Source organism: Leopardus geoffroyi, chromosome B3 (assembly GCF_018350155.1).
Source record: "Leopardus geoffroyi isolate Oge1 chromosome B3, O.geoffroyi_Oge1_pat1.0, whole genome shotgun sequence".
Taxonomy (NCBI): Eukaryota; Metazoa; Chordata; class Mammalia; order Carnivora; family Felidae; genus Leopardus; species Leopardus geoffroyi.
In genome coordinates this window covers 112,611,857-112,628,096 of record NC_059337.1, presented here as the reverse complement: position 1 = coordinate 112,628,096, position 16,240 = coordinate 112,611,857, and the positions used below count along the sequence as shown (strand labels likewise).

Below are 16,240 nucleotides of genomic sequence, written 5' to 3'. Positions count from 1 at the left end.
GAAACCAATTAAGAGCCATGCTAATCTAGGCAGGAAAGAGGGCCTGAACTAACACAGTTAGGTAGAAGATAGGAAGGTAGGAGATATTAAAGGAAAAGATAACGAGGAGGCAGATAACTAGGAGGCAAACTAGGACAGTTGGACATGATAGACGAGAGAGTAAAAAAACTGTAAGGCTTATAATTTTCCTTATTTTGTATGTACTTTTGCTCATATGTTAGTGATGGATCTGTGCAGAATGAAACATTTCAGAGGTGGAGAGGAACAGCCTTTCATGGACTTGTTAACAACATACAATGTGGTTTGAACCTAGTCATTTCAAAATCAAAAGCTATCAAAATAATCAGGGACTATTTTACAATCCCTAAATGACTAAATTCCTGACATGCTTAAGGTCAAACATCTAACTAGCATTTCCACCTAATTTAGTGGGGACAGAATAAACTGCACTAAAACAAAGGTTTGAGAGATTTTAATTAACACAAATGGCTGTGCCTCGTCTTTAAACCTGTCCAAAGCAAACGGAGTGAAAGCCTTCTAATCCTTCAGAGCTTCATCTGGCAGTGACCTCAGAAAAAAGATCCTCCCTCCTACATCATCAAACTGATTTCCTTTAGCTCTTTGTTGTTCTGTGTAGGTTTTTGATCCCAGAATTCTCTACAACATAGAAGGGCGGGGTGGGGGGAATCCAAAAAACAATTAAAACATCAAGTGCCCTGGCACCCACTTTACAAATCTCCTAAAAATATTAAATTAGAATGTACTTTAACAAATAAATTCTAAAAATCTACACCCACTATCTATGCAAGCCTTTAAAATAATTTTGAAAATGAAACTAGTTCTTACCACATTAGATTCGTTTTTGCTGGTAGTTAATCTGCTGGTAGTTGTAGTGTTCACAGTACCTGGTGGGAAACATTAGGAAAATGGGAGCTTTCTTTGAGGAAAAAAACCCAACAAAACAAAACCTGGTTTTATTTTGAGTTGTAAGGCTACTAACATTCATCACACATCACATATCATTGCATCACTGTAGAATGACTCTGGCATTAGCATTAATGTGGATTTTGTAATTGTGTTAGAAAACAACTTCAAACAGTATTTTTAGAGTTCAAGTGGCAAACCCTTCTCTGCTGAGGGCCCATGTCCCACGGAGGGAAGAAAATCATTTGAGGATTATATGCAAGTAGAAATAATTTTGAGAGCCTACAAAGCATATGTTTAATATAACTTTTACATGAAGAAATGGGATGATAAATTTTATATATATATTTCAGATAACCCAGATACATATTCCATAAAAATGGCCAACTGTGGACAGTAGAGAACAACAAAAAAGATAAAGGTGGGCGAGGGGACAAAAAAAGGAGGCAGACAGAATGACAGGCATAGGCTGAGATGAAGAAGAAGAGAGCCAATAAAAAGCGGGGGGTGGGGGGAAGAATTGTGGGGCGTTTAAGTAGGCTCTGTAGTGAGTCTGTCCTAGGTTAGGGTTGCCAGGATACCCAGTTAAGTTTGGATTTCAATAAACACTAAATATCTTTAGTATAAGCATGTTCCATGAAATATTTGGAACATGCTTATACTAAAACATTAATTATTTATCTGCAATTCAAACTTAACTGAACATCCTCTATTTGCTAAATATGACAACCCTATCCTAATAATCCTGCTGAGTTTCCTAAGTGTGTGATATTACAAAGTTTGGAAGCTATTGTCACTCAATGAAATAATCATAATATTAATAAAGGTACAGTTTATTTTTTTCAACCTTCAAAATTTATTTTTAGGAAGGAAGAATTTTATTCTCCCCTGGACTTCTGTGGGGTTTTATAGGAAGTGAAAAAATGACTTCGATTCAAAATTAACTTCATAACCTACTATAGGTAGTAGTAGTAACTATAGTAACTACTATGTAGTACTACTATAACAGAAACCTAACTTTGACATTCAAAGTTCGAGTTGGGTTGCCTGGGTGGCTCAGTAAGTTAAATGTCTGACCCTTGATTTTGGCTCAGGTCATGATCCCAGGGTCATGGGATTGAGCCCTGAGTTGGGCTCATGCTGAGCATGTAGCCTACTTAAGATTCTCTCTCTCGGGGTGCCTGGGTGGCGCAGTCGGTTAAGCGTCCGACTTCAGCCAGGTCACGATCTCGCGGTCCGTGAGTTCGAGCCCCGCGTCAGGCTCTGGGCTGATGGCTCAGAGCCTGGAGCCTGTTTCCGATTCTGTGTCTCCCTCTCTCTCTGCCCCTCCCCCGTTCATGCTCTGTCTCTCTCTGTCCCCAAAATAAATAAACGTTGAAAAAAAAAATTAAAAAAAAAAAAAAAAAAAAAGATTCTCTCTCTCACTCTACCTCTGCCCTGCTCCCCCACTTGCGTGAGTCCTCTCTATAAAACAAAACAAACAAAATAAAATAAAGTAAAATAACAAAATCCACAAAAGGTTCAAGTTGCCTCAAAGCTTTAAAAAGCCCATATTTAGGGGTGCCTGGTTGGCTCAGTTGGTTAAGCTTCCTTCCGACTCTTGAGGTTGGCTCAGTCAATATCTCATGGCTCCTGAGTTCGAGCCCAATGTCAGGTTCTGCACTCACAGCATGGAGCCGGCTTGGAATTCTCTCTATATCCCTCTCTCTCTGCCTCTACCTTGCTTGCGCTCTCTCTCTTTCTTAAAATAAATAAACAAACCTAAAAACATATTTATCAAGGACCCAGATTTGAGCTGTGGGTTTCTGACTCTGTTTTCCAGCATTTTAGCTTAACATTATTTGGCAGCACTTACTGGAGTATATGTCAGCCATCAGGAAGAGTAATACTAAAGTGAAGTAAAGGTTAAAGCCAGGAAGAATGACTTGCTTTAAGAACAGAGAGAGTTATAGAATAAATAAGGTCTCAAGAGTATTCATTTCCCACCTCACTGGGCTTTCATCTGAATTTATAAGTGTAGCAAAATATTCACATCCAACCTTCAGTCTCTTCTCAAAAGAACTCAAGGAAATGCCAAGAGTATGAATTCAGTGGGGAGAGGAGGTGGAGGGGAGGAGAGAAAAGAAGTCTGTCAGAATCAAATGTCTTATCGTCAGTTATATTATTGCCGAAGATAAACTTCCTCTTTAAACTACCAGCAGGCATGATGGAAAAGTCAGCTGAATTGAAAGATTATTTCATGCCTGTGCTCCTAAGATACATGGCTGCCAAAGACCACGAACTGTTCTCTTGACTCTACAGAGGCTGGGGAAGGACTGTTCCATAGCCTGGGTCAAATTGTAATTTTACACTGGTGGGAAAGCAAATCCCTTTATATGTGACCCATGTCCATAAGGACTTCACTCGGTCTAAAATGTTTTTCTCTTCTATAAGCCTAGGCGAGGCGGAATGCCAAACAGATTAGATTGACAAAGGTAATGCTATATATAACCAGGGCCTCAAGAGGGTTTGCAAGTATGGATTGCATAAAGTACAACAAACTAATATTAACACAAGATTGTATCTTGCCAACCAAATAGATCACACCACTGCAACACAGCCAACCAGCACACAGGACAGTTTATGTGGGAGGAGGGATTCTTGGCCAAGAGTAGTGGGAGAAACCTTTTTTCTATTTGGAAATGCCTAGAACAGAAGGGCCTATACCCTGATTCGCTGGGAGGTGTGTCCAAAATGACACTTCATCCTTTAAGACAGGTTTGTGAAATTCAATTCTTTTGAAACTAGAGGAAAATGAACTGTATCTAGGAACAGTATTAAGGACTTAAACTTCAAAAAATCAACACCGTGTACAATTGCCCAACTCATTTTATAATTCATTGTCCCAATTACCTGACTTTTCTGTGGTGGAAAGAAACAGTATTAGATAGGGATTGTGGAGGAAGTGGACAGTGGATGTATTTGGAATGGAGGGAACTCTAGTTCAAGGCATAGAATAATAGGTAAGGATTGCACAGCAGAATATGGAGTTTATTAAGGTCTAATCAAGGCTGCCAGTAATACACCTCAGTGCAGAGCATGGAAGAAAACATCAATAGTTTTTTTTTTTTTCATTTGGTATATAAATGTAGCACATTTTGTCCTAAGAGTAATAGAAGGCCAATCTCTCTGACGATATTTCAGGTTTCCTGAATTACCATTTGTGGACTAGAAGCCTGGATGTGATTGGTGCCACCTACTGGGTTAAATGAAGAATTACAAACTGTGAACCTATTTTGAACTGTTTCCTTTACTACTAAACAAATTACCCTTAGGGAGTATGAGTCTTCATTGGGACGATTACATATTAAAAAGTTGATAAGTTCAGATTTAAATCATACCTTTTAGATGTGGAAGGGTCATGAGATATCATATGCTTTAACACTGGCATTTTCTGCACATTTTAGGAGATGAACTTTGGAGATGGAGTCAGAAGCCTGGCTTTTCTGAACTAGTTTTTTGTCCTATGATACCTACCCTAGAGAGTTATTGTGAGCATTACCCAAAACCACATGTTTTCAATATGCTCTATAATATGTTTTGACTGTCTTAGGCAAAGAAAAAACTGAAACTAAAGGACTTGCCTGGGTTATTTAACTGTTTAGCCTCAGAATAAGGCCCGTGGCTCATATATCTGACTGTAAAACCAGAGCTTTTCTATTAAAGTACTGTTTCCAGAAATTTGATGGTGGGATGATTTTGAGTGGCAACTGAAATAAATTTAGGAGGTGCTAGAACACAGCATTAAATACTATATAAATCACAGTGAAAAAATTACTCCCTTTTCAGTTCTTCAAACTCGATTGCATCAAGGAGAAGTTTTCGGTTTGGTGCAGGTTTGCTTTAAAACTCCCCACACCATGCTAATCTCACTTCCTAATAAAGATAAAACGGACCTCAGGCTTTAGCATCTGGTTAGAACATTAAAATCTTGTTTTCAGTATACTTATTAAGTTTACTTTCTATTATGGAAAACTATTATTGGTTTTCCACTTAAAATAGGAATTTTGGGGCGCTTAGATGGTTCAGTAGGTTGAGCCTCGGACTCTTGATTTACAGCTCAGGTCATAAACTTGTGGCTTGTAGTTTCGGTGTAGGGCCAGGTTCCGTGCTGGCAGCGAAGAGTCTGCTTGGGATTCTTTCTCTGTCACTCCCCTTTCCCCTCTCCCTTCCCGGCCTCCTCCACTCTATGCATGCGAGCACTCTCTTAAATAAATAAACTTAAAAAAATAATAAAACAGTAATATTAACTTTATTTTCCAGGAATGCATTAGGAAATTAAGGAAGTCAATCTAAATGGAACATACTGAATGAAAAATAGACTAAGGGAATTTGGGAAACACTGAGCATGACTAAACCATATCACATCACTGTTGATAATGTTATCTTAACATAATTACTTTAAAAATCCCTCTGTGAAGAAAACTAATGCTTCTTTTGTTCTTTTTTCAATAATCAAACAAATAAGTCAACATAAACAAAATCTAGGACTCAGATTTCAGATCCCCTTAGGCTCAAATAAACCCAAAGATTTTGTGTTATGTGGGTGTTAGAAAATGAAACTGGCCTATAATCAGTGTTCAGTGAATGCACAATCAGTAAGACAGAGCAGTAATGGGTCACACATGCCTGTAGCTACTTTCATTTGTGGTAACTGGAAATTTAGTGCCCTATCACTTAATTCTCCAGAAGCATAAAGAGGAGATAAGAGAAAAGATGGTACGATCTGTGGGCTGCCCTAGTCCAAAGTTCAAAGATTCAACGTTCTGCAAGGAAGGAAAAAAAAAAAAAAAATCTCCATAGGGTGATTGAATCAAATGGAACCCTTCACTATTTACTAATCTTGACTCGATTTGAATCTGGAGCTAAAAGATTTTAAACTCCTTACTCTAAGATCCTTTGAAATGACCTTCAGCTAATTTCAAAGTAAAACAAGAATCTGTCCTTCTCATACCCTCTTCTCCTCCATCTTTTAAATTTATACCTTGATGACTTTATATTGCTTCTGATTGTATTCTAGGTTCTTATTGGAGAAGAAAATCTCAAGCTTTCTGTTTCCAATTCTTATCAAGCAATAATTAAAAGAAAAAATATAAGTAGAACACGGGTTAAAGGATGGGTAGTAGATCCAGCCATCTAGATTTTGTAAATTTTATCTATGGGCCAAGTCAGACTAATAGTGTGCTGTGCACATGGACCAAATCATCTTGAACTGACCCATTGCTTTTTAAAAATTTCAGATTGATAATTTTTTTATTATATTGTGCCAACAAAGATAAGAAACAGGCTAGGAAATTTAGATTCTGAATTCACCTTAGAAATATTGTTGAGGGCATTAGCTACTATAACATATGTAGAGTATCCCATCTCCATGGAAGAGAAATTTCTCTCTGGTCTCAGTACTAGTAAAATGTATATTTCTCCTGAGCAATTGGTTTATTGTTATTTTGTGGACAATGTAAACCCATGTTTCTTTTTCTGGGAAATCCAGAACCAAGTTTGAAGCCTGCTTCTACCAACTATATATAATACTTTCATCATGTATTTTCATGTATTTACCTGGCTTCAACTTATTTTCTCTTTGATTTGATTTACTCATATATTTATTTAATCTTATATGCTCTGTGTGATTTTATCAGCTGTTCAAGCCCTTAATAGAATAAGATTGAGAAGAAATTAGAGATATACATACTGATACCAATACTAATAAAACATTGTCATCCCCTAACCATGATTTCTCACTGCATGTGTCTTTTTTAAAATAGAATTCAGATTCCACACAGGAGCATCTGTACTAAGTATTTTCCCATTCTTAAGTAGACTGGTATATTCATGGGGGGTAATTTTATTATCTTGTTTCACAATTACATATATTCCGTACATTCTTTTGTATATATTACATGTTATACGTAATTAATTAAAAATATATAATTTAAATTATAAAAATAATTTAAATTAAAAAATAGAGTTCAGATTCATAGATCCCTGAAAATTTAAGAACATTTTCTCCTGTCCCTCAAAAGCTATTCTTTTATTTTTATTAAAAAAAAATTTTTAAGTGTATTCCCTCTTGAGAGAGAGAGACAGAGCACGAGCAGGGGAGGGGTAGAGAGATTGAGAGGGAGACACAGAATCTGAAGCAGGCTCCAGGCTCTGAGCTGTCAGGACAGAGCCCAACACGGGGCTCGAACTCACAAACCATGAGGTGATGACTGGAGCCGAAGTTGGACACTTAACTGACTGAGCCACCCAGCCGCCCCTATTCTTTTCTTTTTCTTTTCTTTTTTTTTTTTTTATGGTAAAATATACTGTTTTCTCTAATGATGCCATAAATTCTTTGGGAGGGGGGAGGAAACACTGAAAATCTCAGAGAAAAATCTGGATTGGCAAAACTCACACCCATTGTCAGATGGCTATCTCTTTGGCCTTCTGTTCTGAAATAGCAGAGTCTATTCCAACAAGATTCATGAGATCAAACCACAATAATTCCTAGGAAAATGGAGGAAGTGGGGAGGAAACTAATTTTATCAGGTGTCAACTGTGTATCAACTACATATACTAAGTACATAATATGTAATTTAGTCTTTACAAAAGAAAATTCATTTTCTCCAGAGGAATCCTTACTTTACCAGAGCTTCTGAGAAATAATAATGATAGTTATAAAACTTATTATGTCACTACTAACATTTAATTTACTGTGTGCCAGGCATTGTGGTAATCACTTTGCAAGGAATGGAATTTTCAATGTAAAATAAAATAAAACCTCCACATGTATACCGATACTTTACCTACCTCGAGACCCAGGAAGATTAAAATATGCTTGCTTTGGCGCCAAATTCTGCTGTAAGTTCAGTGACAATTTCAGGTCATTGGCTTTCTGGTAGTTCTTCAAGGCTTCAATTCTCAACTCAATCATTTTGCCATTAAAGCCATTCTACAGGAGAACACTTTTCAGAGCTACACATATAGTATTGGCTTCTCTAAACCACCTGTTACTTGAAACCTTTTTACTCAGAAGTTTAAAATGATCCCATCATGCTCAGTCTTTAAAGTCGGGCAGAAAGTATTTGTGATTCCCCCCACCCCCATTTCAAATAGAACAAAATCAAGACTAAAGGAAAAAAAATGTATTTATCTTAAGTTATTCAAGGTGAAGCTGGAGATAGGTTTCCACAGCAATCTCGCCATGGAACATTTCTTTTAGCAGGATAATTGGTAATCCAGAGGAGGGCATAAGGATTACTATTATGAAACTAAAAGATGTTGTATTATTTGAGTGAAACTGTATCCCATGTCCAACCTTGGAAGATCTTAGTACCTGAAGGATGTTGGCTTGTTCCTGATACCTGACCCATTCCATTTTCCTCTGTGGCTTTTCCTGGTGGAAGAAAGAGCTTCTGGGTGACAAAATAAATTGAGATCAGAAATCAGCGTTCTCAAAATGCTGCAAAGACTTCATAGCCAAAGTATGCTGTCATAGATTCACTAATAAATTGGTTTCAACTGCACAGTCCTTCTAGTAGCCCTCATCGGTACAATCCATGCTCTAAAAGCTAAAAGCTAAATGAATAGAATCAATTTTTATGAATAAATTTGTTGTGAGAAGATTAGATACAAGCATAATATCCCTAAATAAATGTTCAAAAACAAATTAGCTATTATTTTGACATCACATAGTTATTGTGGAGTTACATTGTTGGTATAGTTTCTCCCACTTTGCCCTCGTTAACATTATTTCCCCTAAACTTGCAATGCCACTCTGAATCAAATATAATATCCCAAAGGAACCACATCTCCTATAAAACTTGTATCAGTTTCAGGAGCATACTAATACATTATTAAAAATTTCCATTCTATCACCTCTAAAAGCCCCTACCATTCAGAAAGATCACACTACCTTCTTTTTCTCTTTCACTTTCTCTGCACATGATGTCTCCAGTTCATTCTTGGTCTTCCTAGGTGAGGAGGGGGTTTTGGGAACCTGGGATAAAAGAAGAGAGCTAAAGGAAGAGAAGGTCCCAGGAAAGAAGTACAATGTCTCAGCCAACAGTAAATCCAACACACATATGCTCAAGGCCCAGATCCCGCCTATTTGCCTGCCCAAATTAGCCCTGATTGTCAACAGGCTGTTTCCAGCAGTGTGGCATCAACAACCCTGAAATTCTAAGTAACATGTAGTCCACTTGCCTTCCCGTCCTGCAAGTCTGCTTTGTTTTTTATCTGTGGTGCTTTTTGTTGATCACCAAGTTCTTCTGTGTCGAATGTCTGTAGAGAGACGTTTTGGCAAAGCTTTAAATTAGTGGGAATTAGTGAGGGAAGTGGAAAACCAATATAAGTCAAGGTTTTTTGGTTTCTGCCAGTCAGGAAACTGTCAGGGTTCGACCAGAAAAGTGTACTACCAAATGGGGTTCAGAACGGAACAAGTCCTTCTATTTGGTCTCTTTAGTGTAACTTATAACAATAAAACCTATTAACTGTACCCTTATTAGAAGCCATCAGTACTGTAAGCTACTTGCACATTTCTTTACTTATTTACAATATGCTACTACATTACAAACATTCTCATTTAAGCCTCACAGGACTATTTTTACTTCCATCTTTTCCAACGAGGAAAAGATATTTGAAGAGGCTAAGTCATTTGTTTAGGGTCACACAGCTACAAAAGTACAGAGCTGGAATTTGAAGCAGATCTTGTGAACCCTGAAGCTTATGTTCTTAACCCCTGACCATACTGTTTTTCTCTCTCCACTCTCTGCTGTCTAAAACTATGGGTAGGGAAAGCCAATCACAAGCTAACATACAGGGACATCCCTTTTAAAATCTTTTGGGAGCTTTGAAGAAGCTGGATTTTCATAGATGAATTGTGCTGGCATAGTTCTTATCACAAGGACTCAAAAATAGAAGAACTAAAACTGACAGTTCACAGAACTGATTTGTAGCTACCTCTCAGAAGTAGGAGCAGATCTCAGGTCAAGATGCAAGACTTGATGGTATCCTGATTATTTGTGGAAAGTTAATATGAAAAAAGCAGTCAGAGATCACACTACACACTGTTTATATCACAAGACACAATCTATTCTTCTAGTCTTCTAGTCTGTGAAAAAGCACTCAAATCCCAACGACTTAGACTACAAAGGAACATCCACTCCCACCTGGTTTCCCAGCAAAAGGCCCTACTATTATATATTAGGCAATGCCGTGATTGTTGCAAAATCATAGGAGAATTAGAATTAGGTATTTATTCATTCATTCATCCAACTTACATTTATTGTCTACTATGTTCTAAGCATTGTGCTACATGCTAAGGATTCAGAGATGAACAAAGCAATCAAGAAACTGGAGGAGCTTGTATTCCAGAGGGGGTCAGGGAGATAAGAAACAAGTATAATCATAATTACTACTACTACTAATAATAAAATAAAAATAATAAGTTTAATTATAAAAAGTGCTATGGAGGACATGAATAGAGTTATATAATAGAAAGTGAGGAAGGGGTTCCCTATTTTATTTATTTCTTTTTTTTTTCAACGTTTTATTTATTTTTGGGACAGAGAGAGACAGAGCATGAACGGGGGAGGGGCAGAGAGAGAGGGAGACACAGAATCGGAAACAGGCTCCAGGCTCTGAGCCATCAGCCCAGAGCCCGACGCGGGGCTCGAACTCACGGACTGCGAGATCGTGACCTGGCTGAAGTCGGACGCTTAACTGACTGCGCCACCCAGGCGCCCCTATTTATTTCTTAAAAAAAATTTTTTTTTTAATGTTTATTTATTTTTGAGAGAGAGAGAGAGAGAAGGAGGAAGGGCCAGAGAGAGAGGGAGACACAGAATCTGAAGCAGGCTCCAGGCTTCAAGCTGTCAGCACAGAGCCCGACGCAGGGCTGGAACTCAGGGACCACGAGATCATGACCTGAGCCAAAGTCGGACCCCCAACCGACCGAGCCACCCAGGCGCCCCGGGGTGCCTTATTTTAGATAGAGTGAACAAGGAGGACCTCCCTGAGGAGGTGACATTTAAGCAGAGACCTGAAGCATGAATATGAGCCAACCAAAAGAAATAGTATTATAGGCCAGGGTAAAGCAAAAGCCTTGAGATAGGAAGAGTCTGGGCATGTTTGAGAATCCATAAGGAGGCCTGTGTGGGTTGCATAGAAAGTAAGGGGAAGACTTCTATGAGAAGAGAGAGGCAGGCAACAGCCACATTATGCCACAATAAAGAGCAGCTATAAATGGTTTCCATAAGAATAATGACGTGGTTTGATTATTTCAAAAATATCACTCTGGCTGCTGTGCGAAGGATGGATTGGAAGGAGGCAAGGATGGAAGCCGGGATGTGACAAAATGAGAATGGGGACCAGAGGAGAGGGAAGTTCTTTGCATTAGGGTCTGTAAGACAATTCTATCAAGAGATCCTTAGAGGCACACCTTGTTCCATAGCATCTCCATTTCCTTCCGAAGCATCTTGTTTTTCCTTTCCTGTTGGGGGTGGGGAGGAAACCAAACAAACAGAAACGTGTTTGTCCAGTCATTAAAGTGAAATTGGAAGAAATTATAAATAATGAGGGGAAAGGGATGGGGACACAGGTATAAAACAAACCATAAAGGAAGGCAATAAATAGACCTAGCTCAAAATCCAGGAACATGAGAGATGAGTTTGATGATGATGATAAAAAAAAATAATGATTTTTAATAATAACTATAATTATGGTAATCATAGTATGATATCAACAGAAATGTGTTCCTCACACAACACTTAAGATGTTCTGATCATACAGAAGTTTCTCTGGGGCTTAGACCACTAATTTATAATTTTTAAGATCCTTTACCTTGTTGGTTTTTTAAACTCTTATGAGTCTCCTGAAGCAAACTATTTCTTTTATTTTACTTTGGTATTTTCTATTCTTTCTGAAATGTGAAGGGTTAATATGCTTGTATTACTAACCCCTAAATGAAAAGTTTTTAAGAGTCAAAAAGAAATAGAATTTTTGCTACCAAGTCTTGAATTTGCCCAACATTTCATCTGACCCCTTTCTAGATGAAGGAGATAGGAGTATTGGAGCCTCAGATGCTAGAGATGAACTGTCTTTCCTTCCACATCTGATGGTAGTAATTGAGTTGAGCCCTGTTCAGGAGGCAATTCCCTGAAATGCCCACCAACCTCTTACCAGATTCTGCTTCATCTCCTCTGCTTCCTTAATGAGCTCCATGACTGAGGATTCTTCACTCCCCTTCCCTGCCATGATCTGCCTCATGATCTGTAGACTAGAATGAAAAGACGTCACAAAACATAATACTTCCTAAAGGTAGTATTAATACTCTGCAAGCAGTCAGAAAGCGTTCTGTCAAGGGAGAGAGATGGGTGCTGAAGTCAGGAATTACAGAATTCCTTCTGGACATAGTAGCTCTCTATAGGATGATTTTATTCCCAATCGACATTTGCCTCAGCTGTGTGCTCTAAAATGAATTCTGTGTTCAACAATGCTCAAAACTTAGGACTCCAACAGCCAGTGAGACTCTTCTTTACTCCTTCAGAAAAATATTTTGGTGTATGGCTTTTGGGGCAGAAAGGGTGTTTTGCCCCTGTGAAGAAGGAGTTCATAGAATCTGTTGACTTCAGCATAAGTCCAAGAATTATGTCCTACCCCATCTCTGTTGGTATTGCTTCTCCATGTGAAAGACATTTGAGTTAGTTGGGGAAACCACTTATATCCTTATGGTAGCTCTCAGAGAATCCAAGCCATCAAGAAGTTTCTAACAAAATCTGAATCAATACCAAGTGAGTCAAAGACTCTCTATTCTTTAAAAACATTAATTTATGCTTATGTTTATGGTACTTTTTCCTCCTTAATTATAAGCAGCGAAGCAAGCCTTTGTGTTCTCTTGCCCTGAGAGACGTTTATTTCTGCATTGTAAGCAGCTGGTGCTTGATCACAACTTTCTGCCTGGCTTTTGCTCTCCAAAAGTCGGGGCTCCCTGAGATGCTTACTGTAAGGGTAGAGAATGAAGGTGGATCCATTAAGGTGAGATTCTTTGAGACTGGAAAGGAAACAAAGTTGGTGGGTCCCAAGAACGGTGAGTGCTCTAGTTAAGAGTTGAGACCTTATCTGCCTAGCATATTAAAGAGGCCAGACCTCCAGAAGACTCCTAGGCCCAGAAAATTTTTCTATTTCACTGCTTTGCATGGGAAGGGCAGAGTCATCTACCCTGAAGTGATTCCACAAACATGTATAAGGAGCTATCAGTGTAACCATGATAGACTGACGATACTAAAGGCTCTTCTCTGTTTCTCGGGTGGGCATCCTAGGGAAGAAGGGTGATAACTGTAGCTCCTTGAGATGAGGGCTGAGTCATATGTAATTTTACTAAAAGTAAATAAAATATTACTTGCCACTGATTTGTGGCTACAAATTCTTTATCTATTATAGCTAAATGTCTAAACCTTTTTAAAAATGTAAATAATCATTGTTAATCCTATGGATTAAAGTTCTCCAGCTTTTTCCCCTCTAGGAAATCCTGAGTAGGGAGCCCTTACCTTCTCTGTTTTTCTTCCAAGTTAGACATCAACTTCTGGAATAAGAGATTGTTCTTATCTTCAAGAGGTTTTAGGATCTCTAGCAGTTCCTGCTTCCTTAGCTTCAAGTCCTCATTCAATTCCTTCAAGTAGTTGTCATCTATTTTGGAACATCTGTGGGAAGAATAATATCTGTCTTTAGCCTAGGTTAATAATAGAGACTCTTCTTTCCCTTCTGGATAGTTACCACTTGGCATCTGTTCAAGGCTCACCTTACTTTTAAGGGCAAGTAAGATCCTGAAGGGTTTGAACCACTTGTCATCTTGAAGGGAAATTTCTACTCTAAGAATAGAGATGTCTTCTTGAAAATACGTGCCTTCTTGTTCCATTCAGTTAGGTCATCATTTTTCTGCTGCTGTTCTTGAAACGTCTGTTGCATTGGACTGGTTTTAGCTGCAGCTTGAGTCACAATGGCCCTAAGACCACAGAATCAACAGGTCTTTTAAGTAACTCCAACATCAGAGACAGCTTGTTGACTGAAAATACTGTTAGATACATCTGATCAATTCTTTCCTTAGGTTTAACCAATGCCCAAAGTTTTATCCTGAAGTCTTTGATTGAATGGGGCAGAGAATCAGAACACATCTATATTATGGAATTCCTAGAAAACAGTGGCTGGTCAAAAATAACTCACTAACACCACCTTCCATGCCAAGTAACCTCCATTAAATGTCTACTACATACTGTCCAGATTCTGTGAGTAAGGAAAATATAAATACAGAGCATCTACCTTCTGAGGGTCTTAGGAGAAGAGAAAAACCTCTAGGAGACATTTTTGAAAAATAAAGGCCAAACTGGCAAATATAAGCTATGGATATAATAGTGAGCAATATATGAGCTAACTATCATTATTTTCCTATCTTCAAAACTTGATATACTACAGGGCAAGAGAGAATAATACTGGACACATAGCAAGAGACATAATTTGTGGAAAATCCATACTATCGGTATGTCCTTCCACAGCCAGGCTTTTTCCTGAGAGACTGCAAATTTACACTTACTTCCAGATTCTGATTCAGCCTCCATTTTTCTTCCCTTGCCAGAACCACATTTCTCCTAGACTAAGATTTTATGTCTTCTTCTATGTAACTTAGTGAGCAGAAAATAACCCAAAGAGTCACACATGTGTTTCTTCAAGCCCTTTATTTTTTTTATTTTTTATTTTTTTCTTCAAGCCCTTTAAACACAGCTTTAGGGCAATATTTTTAGTGATGTCCTCAAATATGAATTAAGTCATGTCAGTTTCAAGTATTGACTGAGCATTTCTGGGCATCTTCTATGGGCATCCTCCAGAGTAACTTAACCTCTTTGTGTTTTGGGAAACCTTAAAGGCAGAATATTGTAGTGGAAATAACACAAGATTTAGTTCGTCGATCTTGGTTTGAATCTTGGCTTCACTGTGAGAAGTGAGCTGACTGTGAGCAAGTTACCAAATTCTCTGAGCCTCAGGTCCCATTTTTGTAAAAATGAGAATGGCAAAAGGTTTGAGTGAGAATTAAATATAATATTATATGAAGTTCCTGGCTCATGTCAGGTGTTTACTTTTTCATGTGTTTTTGGTTGTTATGGGTTTGGGGATTGTTTAATGCCCTAAGCAATACAAAATACAAAGAAGGCTGATTTATATGAGGCTGATGAAACTTAAACTTCAGAGCCCTTTATCTTTACAAACTTCTCTCAAAGGCTCCATACCTCATTTTATATCCATAATTTTGTATTCTTTTTTTAGAAAGAGGGAAATCTCCAAATTATGTATACTTCAGGGTCCCAAAAAACCTGGATCTGCCCCTGGTTGGATCTGATAAATATTTCCTATCAGGATCTTCTACAGCAAACCTTCTTAGGCAGTCTCTACAAATACATTTTCTAAAGCAAATATGTGCCACTTGTACCTTTTGTATGATAGCTAGTATAATATGACATTAAATTAGAACAGTCATATCAGATGAAGCACAATGTAATTCACACTGGTTGTCTTAAGAGTTCCCATGAAAGGTTTGGATTTAATGAGGGTGAACAAACTAGCTAAAAGAAGGAACTAAGTGGACTAATTACTAATAGTTTTTTTAGACTGTAGATGTAGGTGGTATCAAATAGTAGAGAACAATAATGGCATTGATACTAAAGCAGAGCCTCTTTAAATTTCATGTCTTAATGTTTGGTTGGCAGAATAATGTTAGAATTTTAAAACACTTAATGGACAGGCAGCATCCAACTCACCTTCCTTTGTGTCCTTGCTTGCAAATGATTGAACAGGGAAGAACATTTGCTATTCTGACATCAGAATATGTTCTTTTCAGTGGCCAATCAGCACCTTTTATTCCCTAACATTCCGATGCCCATTTCTCCAACTTGTAATCTGACTTCAAGAAGAATATTTGTCTTGTAATAATGTATACATTAAAAGAGCTTAAAATCAAAAACTAGTATTGAATGGATAATTGATAGACCACATTAACTCTGGGACAGAGGTAGGGAGGGTGAAGCTATAGATGACCATTAGAAATTGAAAGGAGGGAAGTTGAACACTGATTTTTCCTGCAGTAGAAAGTTAAGTCATCTGTTGATTGAGGAAGCATGGTAGGAAACTTGGGAAGAGCAATGGCTTGAGGTTTGGAATAGTACCTGCACCATGGAAAAGGAAGCCAACCAGGCAAGAGTGAAAGGATCGCCAAGTAGTGCTAAAGGTCAAGGTGAGTTTGGGAGTT

General features: G+C 38.0%; 1 protein-coding gene across 5 annotated transcripts; it reads right to left on the bottom strand.

Moving 5' to 3' along the window:
• Positions 1–457: 457 nt before the first annotated feature.
• Positions 458–15,811, bottom strand: CCDC196 (coiled-coil domain containing 196). 5 transcript variants are annotated; one of them, XR_006705113.1, is made up of 12 exons: positions 15,753–15,811; positions 13,745–13,948; positions 13,494–13,646; positions 12,127–12,223; positions 11,387–11,437; positions 9,151–9,228; positions 8,861–8,944; positions 8,282–8,341; positions 7,756–7,897; positions 7,361–7,452; positions 847–905; positions 604–657 (listed from the first exon to the last, which is right to left on the bottom strand). XR_006705113.1 is itself a non-coding variant. In XM_045451281.1 (11 exons), the coding sequence occupies exons 2-11, from the start codon at positions 13,792–13,794 to the stop codon at positions 538–540; spliced, it is 894 nt and encodes a 297-aa protein (XP_045307237.1). In that variant the 5' UTR covers positions 13,795–13,948; positions 15,753–15,811; the 3' UTR covers positions 458–537. The 5 variants fall into 5 exon arrangements, 4 of the variants coding, with proteins under 4 accessions (XP_045307237.1, XP_045307239.1, XP_045307240.1 ...); XM_045451281.1 differs by lacking the exon at positions 7,361–7,452 and having other exon boundaries at positions 458–657; XM_045451283.1 differs by lacking the exons at positions 7,361–7,452; positions 7,756–7,897 and having other exon boundaries at positions 458–657; positions 8,282–8,360.
• Positions 15,812–16,240: the final 429 nt, after the last annotated feature.

Excerpts from the sequence above, each read along its gene's own strand:
- CCDC196 (XM_045451281.1), bottom strand. The coding sequence starts at position 13,794 with ATGACAAGTGGTTCAAACCCTTCAGGATCTTACTTGCCCTTAAAAGTA. Across the intron at positions 12,224-13,493 it reads TTGGAAGAAAAACAGAGAAG|TCTACAGATCATGAGGCAGA; the intron begins GTAAGGGCTCCC and ends TTTTCATTCTAG. Across the intron at positions 9,229-11,386 it reads TGGAGATGCTATGGAACAAG|ACATTCGACACAGAAGAACT; the intron begins GTGTGCCTCTAA and ends GTCTCTCTACAG.